This window comes from Macaca thibetana, chromosome 12 (genome assembly GCF_024542745.1).
Source record: "Macaca thibetana thibetana isolate TM-01 chromosome 12, ASM2454274v1, whole genome shotgun sequence".
Classification (NCBI taxonomy): Eukaryota; Metazoa; Chordata; class Mammalia; order Primates; family Cercopithecidae; genus Macaca; species Macaca thibetana.
In genome coordinates this window covers 81,715,789-81,727,849 of record NC_065589.1, presented here as the reverse complement: position 1 = coordinate 81,727,849, position 12,061 = coordinate 81,715,789, and the positions used below count along the sequence as shown (strand labels likewise).

General features: G+C 35.1%; 1 protein-coding gene across 2 annotated transcripts in view; it reads left to right on the top strand.

Moving 5' to 3' along the window:
* PSMD14 (proteasome 26S subunit, non-ATPase 14) overlaps window positions 1-12,061 on the top strand; it is a 109,669-nt gene that overhangs the window by 10,431 nt on the left and 87,177 nt on the right. For both annotated transcript variants that reach the window (XM_050752289.1, XM_050752290.1), the window contains one exon: window positions 553-604. In XM_050752289.1, coding sequence (XP_050608246.1) covers window positions 557-604 — 48 coding nt within the window. In that variant the 5' untranslated portion in view covers window positions 553-556. The remainder of the gene's footprint in view (window positions 1-552; window positions 605-12,061) is intronic.

Genomic DNA, 12,061 nt, shown 5'->3' with positions numbered 1-12,061 from the left:
GAGTTCAGTTTTTAAAAGCCTTTGATGCTAATTCAGAGATCCATAATCTGCTCACAATGTCTTTCACATGTAGTTTTGATGATAACTGACAAGCTGTAAGTTAATTAGCACAGAACTTACTAATGAGGATGTTAAAATTTAATTTAAAAGTGAGGATTTTTATTTGTACACTCTGGACAAATTGAAGGAAATTCAATCATACATATGATAAGCATTTCAGGCACTTTTTCTGCATTCAGGTACTTTATTAGATAACAATAAGAAAATATAATTAACTTAATGATAGCAAAGTTTTGAAAGTATGCTAAGATTGCTTGTCTTTAAAACTGGGGATAACCCAAAACCAAAGCAGTAAAATAAGGTCTGTTAATTAGCATGGAAGACAGCTTCTTGAATTAATATGTGGTGTTAATTAACAGGAAGTCTGATGTTGTGTTGTAATTACCACCAATATTTTTGACATACTGAGTGACTGAAAGTGAATTATATAGATAGCAATTGAATAAACACTTTTGTGCTTAGGAACGTTTTTTCTTTGTTTCTGTTTTCTAGAAATATGGACAGACTTCTTAGACTTGGAGGAGGTATGCCTGGACTAGGCCAGGTTAGTATATAGTCTCTTGAGCATTTCCTTGTGTGTAAACTGCAAGCCTTTTTGTAGTTATCCAAAGAGAAAGAAATTATCCCCAAGAAAATCACCTAACGGATAACTTTATGGTAAGAATCTTACCTTATTGATGTTCGCTATCTTGCAACACTAGATAACATGTGGTAAACATTTACTGTCTTAGTTTACTTTTCTCCTGGGAATAAGAATTTTCTGTTATTTGCTTTGTTTAAAATTTTGAGATATGTGAGATTATCAAAGTTGTCTTTTAGGGAAAAAAAAACCCCCTCAACATTGCTTAACTTCCTGAATTTACAATGTAAACTTTAGATGTAACACAAGAAAAAGTAAGCACGTCATCCTGTTTGCCAGATCTAGAAAACTGACCCATAGAATGTTTGTATGTACAGTCTTAACACTGGTAAATTTCTGCTAGTAATTATAATATATAGATGGATTAATGAGTAATCTCTCTCCTTTCCTTTAAATTTGGTATAAATGGTTTCTTTTATAATCTTTTTTAAAAATAAATAAGCTTTCAGTTGTTTTAATATTGTTTGTCTTGTTCCATTTGCTGTTGAGCAAATGACCTCTAGATTTCTGCCTCAGGATAGTCTATATGCTTTCAGGTCAAGAATTTCTGCCTCTTGTGAGTTCTACACTTTTGCTCTGTGCAATCATACGTTGAGTTAATACTAATTAACAAAAGAAATGACTATGTGTTTTTCTCTTCCTAAGACTTCTATGTATGCAATGTATTGTTTTATGACCAAATACTGGAAATATTTTTATAGTCCCTTTTAAAATCTCTTTAGTTTCCAGCTTTCCCACATTTCTTTATTGCTATCAGTGACTTCATCTTTCTTCAAAGTAATCTATGTTTACTGTAAGAAGCAGTTTTTGTTTGAGACTTCATGAAATTCTCAGTGTTTTAGAAGAACTTTCATAAGAACTGTTTGATTAGGTCTATCATGGTTTATGACTTTTAGAAAGTTCAAATCTTTTTGTGGTTCTGTATTGCATTCTTGGATGGCTTTCAGTTTTTTCATTTACTTTTAGTTTTGATGATTTCTCATGTTTCTTTGCTGTTAGCCTATTTCTTCATGATTCTTCATTTTTGTAACACCTGTATAACTCATTCTCTCAAGAGGCCTAAGCCTCTTTGAACTTGATCCTGAACCATTCCCATTTTTTCGTAAACATTCTAGAGAGCTTCTAGAATTTCTCTAATTTATTCTGAAATTAGTAGTAATAATGTTCAGGCATGTGAAAATATGAGAAATGAGGAGAGGTTGTGTGTAGATACTGCAAATTTACCTGCAAATTATAGGTACAGATGTTGCCTTAGAATTCTTAAGGGAAGTTGTATCAAATTTAAATATAAAAATAACTTTCCTTAAGCATAGATACAATAAATTACCCATTTTGGAAATCCATGCTGGAAAACCCCTGGACATGAAATAATGGTTTTACTGACCACAAATTGAGCTACATTATATGTCAATGGCGACTTCAAACCTTTGTATCAAGTGAAAAACTTGATGTTTTCTCAGTAACCTTATTGGTTTCTGATTAATCAGCCATTGTGTCCTTAGTTTGTATTCTTTTTTGAAGTTAAAAATCTGCTTAAGAATCATTTCATCTCAATTAGATGACAAACTCAAGGAAATAATTTGTGGAACTCTTATTTTTATGGTATCTCCCTTATCCTATACTAGGTGTTTAATTTTCTTTTTCTCTAAAATTTTATTTTATCTTGTTACAGGAATAATTTGACAAATACCTATCATGTTACTTTTGCAACATGAAATGTTAAGTGTATTTTTTGCCTAATAAGAATATGTTGTTTATTATTTACTTATTATAATTTTTTTTGAGATGGAGTCTTGCTCTGTCACCCAGGCTGAAATGTAGTGGCATGATCTTGGTTCACTGTACCCTCTGCCTCCTGGGTTCAAGTGATTCTTCTGCCTCAGCCTCCTGAGTAGCTGGGATTACAGGCATTCACCACCACGCCTGGCTAATTTTTGAATTTTTAGTAGAGACCAGGTTTCACCATGTTGGCCAGGCTGGTCTTGAACTCCTTGACCTCAGGTGATCCACCTACCTTGGCCTCCCAAAGTACTGGGATTACAGGCGTGAGCTGCCACTCCCAGACTATTATTTATTTTTAATAAGAAGTCAAAGATCTTTGGATTGATAATAGCTATCTTTTCATTAGATAAGGCAAGGCACCAATAGTAGTAGAGAAAAGGAGACACAAATTGACCCTTCTCTCTAGAAATCAGTGGGAAATGTTATCTTACCATTTAATGGAAAAGGCAGAATTCCCTCCCAAATAAGGAGCAGGTCACTTGCTGGTAAGTTTGTAGATGGCCCTCTTAAAATGTGGCAGTAGGCAGGAGCAGAACAGGTAAGGGCCTCATATGATTGAGAGTCCCTTAAGGTTATTTTATTTCCTTGATTGAAGAACAAGAACCATGGACATTTTATGAGTGAATAGGCCACCTTAAATCATGATCTATACGAATAACCTAACTTTGATGAAAGAAATGTCCAAGACTTACTTTTTTTATATCAGTCTCCAAACAGTTGCTACTTTACTGGCTTGAAGACATTCTGTTGCACTCCTGGTTGACGCAAACCTGGTGGTTAGTGTCCGACTCTGCAAGTTAAAGGCTGACTTCTCCACAGAACTACCCTTACTTCAGATGCCAGCTTCCTGTGTCCCCAAGCCATCCACACTTCTGACCGACACTTTGACCTGACTATAAATTTGGAGGTCCTCACAACCTCCTCAGGTTTGATAATTCACTAGAACAACTGACAGAACTCAAGAAAGTGCTGCGCTTATTATTACAGTTTTGTTATCCAGGAATACAGATTAGGAGGACCAGTGAAATGAAGACACACAGGATGGGGTCTGGGAGGAGATGCAGAGCTCCTGTGCTCTCTCTTCATGGAATTAGGGCTTGTCACCCTCCCTGCACATCAATGAGTTTACCAGCCAGGGAGCTCCACCTGGTGTAGCTTTGGTGTCCAGAGTTTTTATTGGGACTCGGCATACATGAGCTTGATTGATTAAATCATTGGGTGATCAAACTCAAAATTCAAGATCTCCATCCTTCCTTCCCTCCTTGGAAATGGGCCTGGCTCAAAGTCTTAGCCCTCTATTTACCACGGTCTTTATGGTGATCAGCCCTCATTCTCAAGCTATGTAGGGGTGGTCACTGAGTCACTGTGTTAGCATAACAAAAGAAACTCCAAGGGTTTTTGAGGCTTTGTGCCAGAAACTCAGGATAAAGACCAGATTATTTTGCAACAAAGACTTGTTTTCAGCCTTGACTTCATTATTTGTAGAAACAATTCAATATTTCATTTGAATTTTTCTTGTACTATTATTTGATACTGATTTTTGTGCTGTTTCCAAGAGACATGATCCCACCTTGAGTCCCAATGCCTTTAATATAACCCAATAGTAGTAAAAAGGTCTTTGGGCTTTGCTCTATGTGCTAATTGGTTATGTTATCATTATTATTATTTTGAGTCAGAGACTTGCTTTGTTGCCCAGTCTGGAGTGCAGTGGCATGATCTCAGCTCACTGTAGTCTCACCCCCGTGGATACAAGTGATTCTCCTGCCTCAGCCTCGCAAGTAGCTGGGATTACAGGCATGAGCCACCACGCACAGCTAATTTTTTTTATTTTTAGTAGAGATGGGGTTTCACCATGTTGGCTGGGCTGGTCTTGAACTTCTGACCTCAAGTGATCTGCCCACTGCAGCCTCCCAAAGTGCTTGGATTACAGATGTGAGCCGTTGCTCTCGGCCTGGTCATGTTTTTTAATGGAGGAATTCATAGTAGTAATATGGGAATATCAGTATTATAATCACAGTTTATACTGATATTTCATTGTTTTTGAGGCCACTTGGCCTTCGTTGTTTTATTTGGGAGTTGTAGTAGGGCTAGTAGGTAAAAAAGGAACTTGTAAATAATCAAAGTCCCCATTCATTCTAGTCTCTTAATTTTCTCTAAATAGGAGGTGACTTTTCTCTTTTCCAAGGCTATTCCTTGTTCTCAGATCTCATTCTCTTGACACATTGCCTATCTCCATTGACTCCTTTCTCTGCCTACAAAGATGTTTAAGTCTCCTGTATCCAAAAAAGAAAACTCTACTGCATACTGCCATAAAACCTTTTCTTCCATTTATTTCTAGAATTCCTGAAATAATAGCTTAAACTCCATAATCTACTTAATTACCTCTATTCACTCTCATGAGAATGCGTTCTGGCCAACTCCTGTATTACGGTATTGGAATTTTTTAAACTGCCAAGTCTATTGGCCTATTTTTAGTTCTCTTTTAACTAAACTTCAGTATTCCACACTTACTATCTTAAACCTTTCTCTTCCATTTGTTTTTATCATGCTGTCTTTTCCTGTTTCTCATTATGGTATCCATTCCTACAAAACAACTAAGTTTTATATTTTTTAATATCACATTTTAAAATGTTAATATTGGCCAGGCCTGGTGGCTCACGCCTGTAATCTCAGCACTTTGGGAGACCAAGGGGGCAGATCACATAAGGCTAGGAGTTCAGGACCAGCCTGGCCAACATGGGGAAACCCCATCTCTACTAAAAGTACAAAAATCACCTGAGTGTGGTGGTGCACATCTGTAATCCCAGCTACTCAGGAGGCTGAAGCAGGAGAATCACTTGAACCCAGGAGGTGGTGGTTGCAGTGAGCCAAGATTGTACCACTGCATTCAAGCCTGGGTGACAGAGTGAGACTATGTCTCAAAAAAAAAAAAAAGAAAAAAAGTTAATATTTGAATAGTGATAGGCTAAAATAATTAAATTTGTCCTCAGTCCTCTACTTCAGTTTAACTTACCAGTAGTTTGAAGCAGAAATAAAGATGTTTTATTAGTACTATTAAAATCTGTAAAGTAACAGCTTTACATTTTAAATGTATTTTTAGATTTTCTTTGTTAAAGTACTTACAAACTTGAAATTACTAAAAGGTGTGAGATTATTATATTAAAAACATATATTACTATAATTTGGCTACTTCGTTGTCTTTATAACAAACTCCACCTAGGTCTTGGCATCTAAACGATTTCCAAAAGCAGTGAAAACAGAGCCCAAGAGATGAGAATAGCCAAAGCATATTCTGCAGTTTTTTAAAAATTTTGGTTTCTCTCTGGGTTCATTTTAGCTTTGGAAATAGTCAATATAAGCTTGAAAGTAGGTGGAACTTCCGCAGAATGACAGTGGCATTTAGTAACTTGTCTTCAGTTTTAATTTGTTAAGTCAATATTTGGAGTTTCTGTGTATCAGGTATTATATACTATAACGAATTCCAAGATGAACAAGAATATCAATGCCTAATCCAGAGCCTTACATTATAATAGACACACAAGCAATCGTGTTTTAAGTGCCTACCACACATTAACTACTTTGAATCAGTGAAAGCTAATGCTCATTGGAAATAATGTGATTTGTAAGTGCAGTGGAGGTTAGTTTAACTTCTTTTGGGAAAAATGAGACTAACTTGGGAAAAATGGGAAAAATGAGACTAAATTGAGGAGATGATGTTTGAGCTGAGTTTTGAAATATGTGTCAAGGCATATTCAAAAGGCTAGAGAATAAATACATAAGAAAATACTGGGAAAAGAAGCTTGTAAAGGATTCTGAGGTTGGTTATGAAAGGCTTGGAATGCCGTACTTAGTGATTTTTACTTTTTTCCCCTAGGTGTTGTAGTTTCATGAAGATTTTCTTTCTTTTTTTTTTTTTTCAGATGTGAAGATTTTTTTTTTTCTTTCCAGTAGACTTGTGAGATAATTTGATCTGTGTTTTTGAAAAGTAATTCTAGTGGTAGTTTGGAGAATAGGTAAAGGGGAACAGATTAAAGGCAAAGTCATCAATTACATGAATATTTGTGACTTTCAACCTTCCAGGCATATAACAGGATTATATTTTTCTGTCATCTTTGAAGTTAGCATTACCATGATTTTGCTTTGACCAATGGAATGTGATTGGTTAATAGGTCACTTTTAGGTGGAAGCTTTAAGAATCAGGATGTGATTTGTCTGCCCTGGTAATAAACAACATCATGATCATGGAGCCTCTTTTTGCCAGGTCCCTTAGTGAAAATGACATACAACCTGCAAGTGTTTTTTTTTTTTTTTTGAGACAGAGTCTCGCTCTGTTGCCCAAGCTGGAGTGCAGTGGCCGGATCTCAGCTCACTGCAAGCTCCGCCTCCCAGGCCCACACCATTCTCCTGCCTCAACCTCCTGAGCAGCTAGGACTACAGGCACCCACCACCTCGCCCGGCTAGTTTTTTGTATTTTTTAGTAGAGACGGGGTTTCACCACGTTAGCCAGGATGGTCTCGATCTTCTGACCTCATGATCCGCCCGTCTCGGCCTCCCAAAGTGCTGGAATTACAGTCTTGAGCCACCGCGCCTGGCCAACAACCTGCAAGTTTTAAGCAAAGTTAAAAATCATGTGATTTCTGTGTAAAATACCCTAATTTTTTTGGTCTCTTTAAAAAAAAAACAAACACTGTGTAGGCCAAACTAAGCACATATGCAGCAGGCTATATAATGCCTATAAGTTGTCACTTTTTGTCTGTGGTACAGACCTCATTAATTTCAGATGCAAAAATAAGGCAAAATACTGTGGGTGAGTGATCCCAGAAGGCTTCCTGAATGTGGTGAGATATAGTCTACATTTTGAAGAATTATTTCAGGTGGCTAGATTTAAACAATGAAATTCATGAATTGAATAGGATGTATTTTGTTATAACTCCCAAATCCTCACAGTGTATGGATTTTTTGTATATTCACTAATAACTTTTTCTGGTTTCTTATTGTGGTTATTGGACCAGAAATGTTGTTTCAATTGTTTGTCTCAGGTTTTGGTCTAATGTTTGGTAGAGAGAATTAATTTAGCATAGCAATGGAAAAAATGACTGGAATAAATGAAAATATAATACTGTTTTCATGGATGAGGAGTCTTTTTATCACCACATGCCAGTTCTTTCCAACTAATCATACATTCAATGCAATTTCAATAAAAATATCAACTAGAATTTTCATGGAAATAGGCAAACTGACTCTATAATTCATATATGAAAAAATAGTTCAAGAATAGCAAAGAAATTCGTAAAAAGGAAAAAGAAATTTGCTCTACCAGATTTCAAAATATATTTTAATGCTCTATGACTGAAGTAGTAATATATTGTTGCAGAGATAATCAGGTAGACCAGTATAATCAAAAACCCAGAAACACATCCATCAATATATGGGAACTTGGTTTGTAATATAAGTGACATTAAAATAGTGGAGAAGGAGAGGCCTGTTCATTAGATGATGCTGAAGCAAGTGGTAGCCAGTAAGGGGAAAAACTAAAATTAGATTCCAGCCTTATTCTATACAAAAAATATTTGTATCAAATGGATTGAATATCTAAATATGAAATCAAACTTTATAACATTTTTTTTTTTTAAAGATGGAGTCTTGCTCCGTCACCCAGGCTGTAGTGCAGTGGCATGATCTTGGCTAACTGCAACCTCCACCTCCTGGATTCAAGAGATTCTCTTGCCTCAGCGTCCTGAGTATCTGGGATTACAGGTGCCCACCACCACACCCGGCTAATTTTTGTATTTTTGTAGAGACAGGGTTTCACTCTGTTGGCCAGGCTGGTCTCGAATTCCTGACCTCAATTGATCCGCCCACCTTGGCCTCCCAAAGTGCTGGGATTATAGGCAAGAGCCACCATGCCCAGTCCAAACTTTATAATTTTTGAAGATATGCCCATTTGAATGGCTATTATTAAAATTAAACAACAAGAACAACAACAAAATAAGTATTGGTGAGGACTGGAGAAATTAGAACTCTTGTACATTGATGGTAGAAATGTAAAATGGTGCAGATAATATGGATAACAGTATTGTTCCTTAAAAGATTAAACATAGGATTACCGTATAATCCAGCAATTCTACTTCTGGGTATGTGCCCAAACTAATTGAAGGCAGAGACTCCAACAGATGTTTGTACACCAATATTCTTAGCAGCATTACTTATAATAGCCAAGGGGTGGAAACAACCTAGATGTCCCTTATACAAATGAATGGATAAATAAAATGCATACACATTCATTCCTTAGTATCCTTGGGGGATTGATTCTCGGATCTTTGTTGATACCAAAATCTGTGGCTGCTCAAGTCGCTTAGATAAAATGGCATAGTATTTGCATATAACCTATACATGGTCTCTCGCATACATTAAATCATCTATAAATTACTTATAATGCTTAATACAATGTGAATGCTATGTAAATACATATATTTAAAACATTTTTGTTTTTTATTGTTGTATTGTTACTTTTTATTGTTTTTTCCCTCCGGTATTTTGTGTCTATGGTTGGTTAAATCTGTGGATGACGAACCTGTTGATATGGAGGGCTGATTGTACATACAATGGAATATTATTAACTTTAAAGGAGTGAAATTCTGACATACGCTACAACATGAGTGAACCTAAAAGATACTGTGCTAAGTGAAATAAGCCAGACACAAAAGGACAAATGTTATTATATGATTCCACTTACATGAGGTACCTAGAGTATCAGATTCATAATGATAGAAAGTAGAATGGTAGTTGCCAGGAGCTGGGAAGAGGAGAGAATAGGGAGTTATTGTTTAATGGGTACAGAGTTTCCGTTTGGGATGATGAAAAAAGTTCTGGAACTGGTGTTGGAGATGGTGGTGTTGGTTGTGCGACAGTGTTAATGTACCTAATGCCACTGAATTGTTACTTAAAAACAGTAAAAGTGGCAAATTTTATATTTTTACTACAAAAAAGACATTTTAAAGTTCAGTTACCGTATGTTTAAAATGAGGTTGATAATACCTACCCAGATGGTTCTTTATAAGGATTAAATAATCTCCAATATGAACTAGTCAGGTGCATAGCAGATACCCTTCCCCAATCCCCTAGTTTTTGGGGGCAGAAATTTTTATGTCTTTATGACCTCAGTATAAGAAAGCACAACTCAAAGGATTCATAATTTGACTATCTCAAGACAGTGTTACTAATTCTTGTCCCCAAAAGACAACAGAAACAAACTTATAAGACAAGCAAAGATGGAGACAAGATACTGGCAACACATTAATCTGCAACACCATGTGGTTCATTCAGCAGAACCATAGATAAGTAAGACAAAAAAAGACCTCATTTAACAAAAGAATGTGAAATAAGAATGGCCAAAAAAAAAAAATTATGACAAGATACTCAGTGTTGTTTTATATCAGGGAAATGAAAACTAAAACAACTATTAGATTAGTTTTTTAAAAAAAGCAACCTGTTGAATTAAGTATTAATGAAAATTTAGGAAAGCAGTAATTTTCATGTAAGCTGTGTGCATGTGTGTGTGTATGTGTTTGTGTGAGTGTGATGTTGGTTAGGAATTATAGCGCAGTGCTTAGATCATTACCTGGCAAATAACAGACAATAAATATATGTTAAGTGGACACACCATATGTGGTAAATGGTTAAAGTCACTTTGGAGAGCAATTTGACAATATCTAGTAAAGTTGAAAATGACCAAACTTCTGTTACTCAATAATTCCATTTATTCACTTTAGAGAAACTTTTATATGTCAATATCAGGAGACATATTGAAGAATATTGTTAAAGCATTATTTGCAATATTAAAAATTGCAAAATATTTAAATGTCTAAATGTGTTATGATGAAATTAATGCAGCAGCTAAAATGAATGAACTAGGTTCTATATACCAATATGCATAATAGATCTTATAAACATAGTAAGAGAAAAATTCAGTTGTAAAAAGATACATACAACATGGAAGCATGTAAATTTAAAAAACATAAAGTAACACCCTTTTTTAGGGTTATATAACTCCAGAGTAAAAATATTACAAGTTGTTCTACAGAAGCACTGTCTAGTACAACTTTCTGCAGTGATGGAAGTGTCCATATCTGCACCATTCAATACAGTAGCCACTAACCACATGTTAAGTACTGGAAATGTGACTGGAGCAGCTGGAGAACTGAATTCTAAATGTTATATTACTTAAATTTAAAGAATCACATGTACCTGTTGAGCCCATGAGATGTACTTTGTCTAACTGAAAAATGAACTTCTAATTTTATTTAAATTTATATGGTCACATCTAGCTAGTGGCTACCATATTGTACAGCGCAGGTCTAGATAACTCACAACAAATTCATGAAAAGGGAGGGAGGCAAAAGGAACTTCAACTTTATAATGTTCTCTTTTTAGTATACAAACATAAAACTAAAGCAAAAGAACAAGTTGTGGAATAACACTAAATAACATTAAATGACATTAAATAACATTTTTCTTTAGTACTTTTTAGAAGAGCCACCAAATAAAGTCAGAAATTCATTTGAATTTATTTTTTAGTACTTTTTTAATGCCTTACGTAGGTATTCCATTTTCTCTCCCACTCTTTAATTTGAAGGCGATAATACTAGAGAGGTTACCACAGTATAGATCTTGCAGGGCCCTGTAGAAAGTTCTCTTCTGAGTGATTTGGGAAGCTATTAGAGATTGCTGAGCAAAGGAGTTATGCTTATCAGACATACATTTTTAAAGAACTTGGACACACTGAAGATGAAGGTACCGTAATAATGTTTTAAAATAAATTACAGATTATTGTTTTATTTTTATTCTATATCTGCTAGAGCAATCCTGCCATGTAGTGAACCATCATAGATTAATGTGTACAATTAGTCTTTATTTATATGTGTCACATCTGTCATAAATACAGGCTTTAATTTTGCTATAAGCACTGGTATAGTAGTATGCAAATGAGCAGACCTTTACAAAATTTTTTCATAGGTTTTCTTTATATTCCTTGAGTTCTTTAGCTTAGCTGTATTGACAGTATTTATATGCTCATGAATATTCTGGTTCCTTTTTTTTTCTTTGACTCTTGAGTATCTGATGTAATCCTGTGTACATTTATGAAGAGCCTTTCTAAACATTAGTAGATTAATGTGGGCATTTTCTCTTAAGAAGTAGAGAAGGGTCAAGAAATTTTAATTGTTTTATTTCTTAGCTTAACTACAAATAATAGTGATTTTGCTTTAGAAACAAAGCAGCATTACAAGATGCCTTTAACGTTTTTCTTATTTGCTGCTCTTGTGAGGTTATAATTTTATTAAATATAGTTCCTAATCATTCTATTCATATACTCTGATACGTATACGATAGGAAATTAAGAAAGGGGTCAGGTTAAAAGCAAACTAATTAGAGCATATTCTTTCTAGTTGTCATTGTAGTGTGATTATTCTGAGTATGTATTAAACTCTGTGAAAAATAGGGTGCTCCTGAGAGGCCTCAAATCTAGTCTCGAGGGTTCTCAGATAAGTAAAAGGGACATAAATTTTCCATAGGTATATG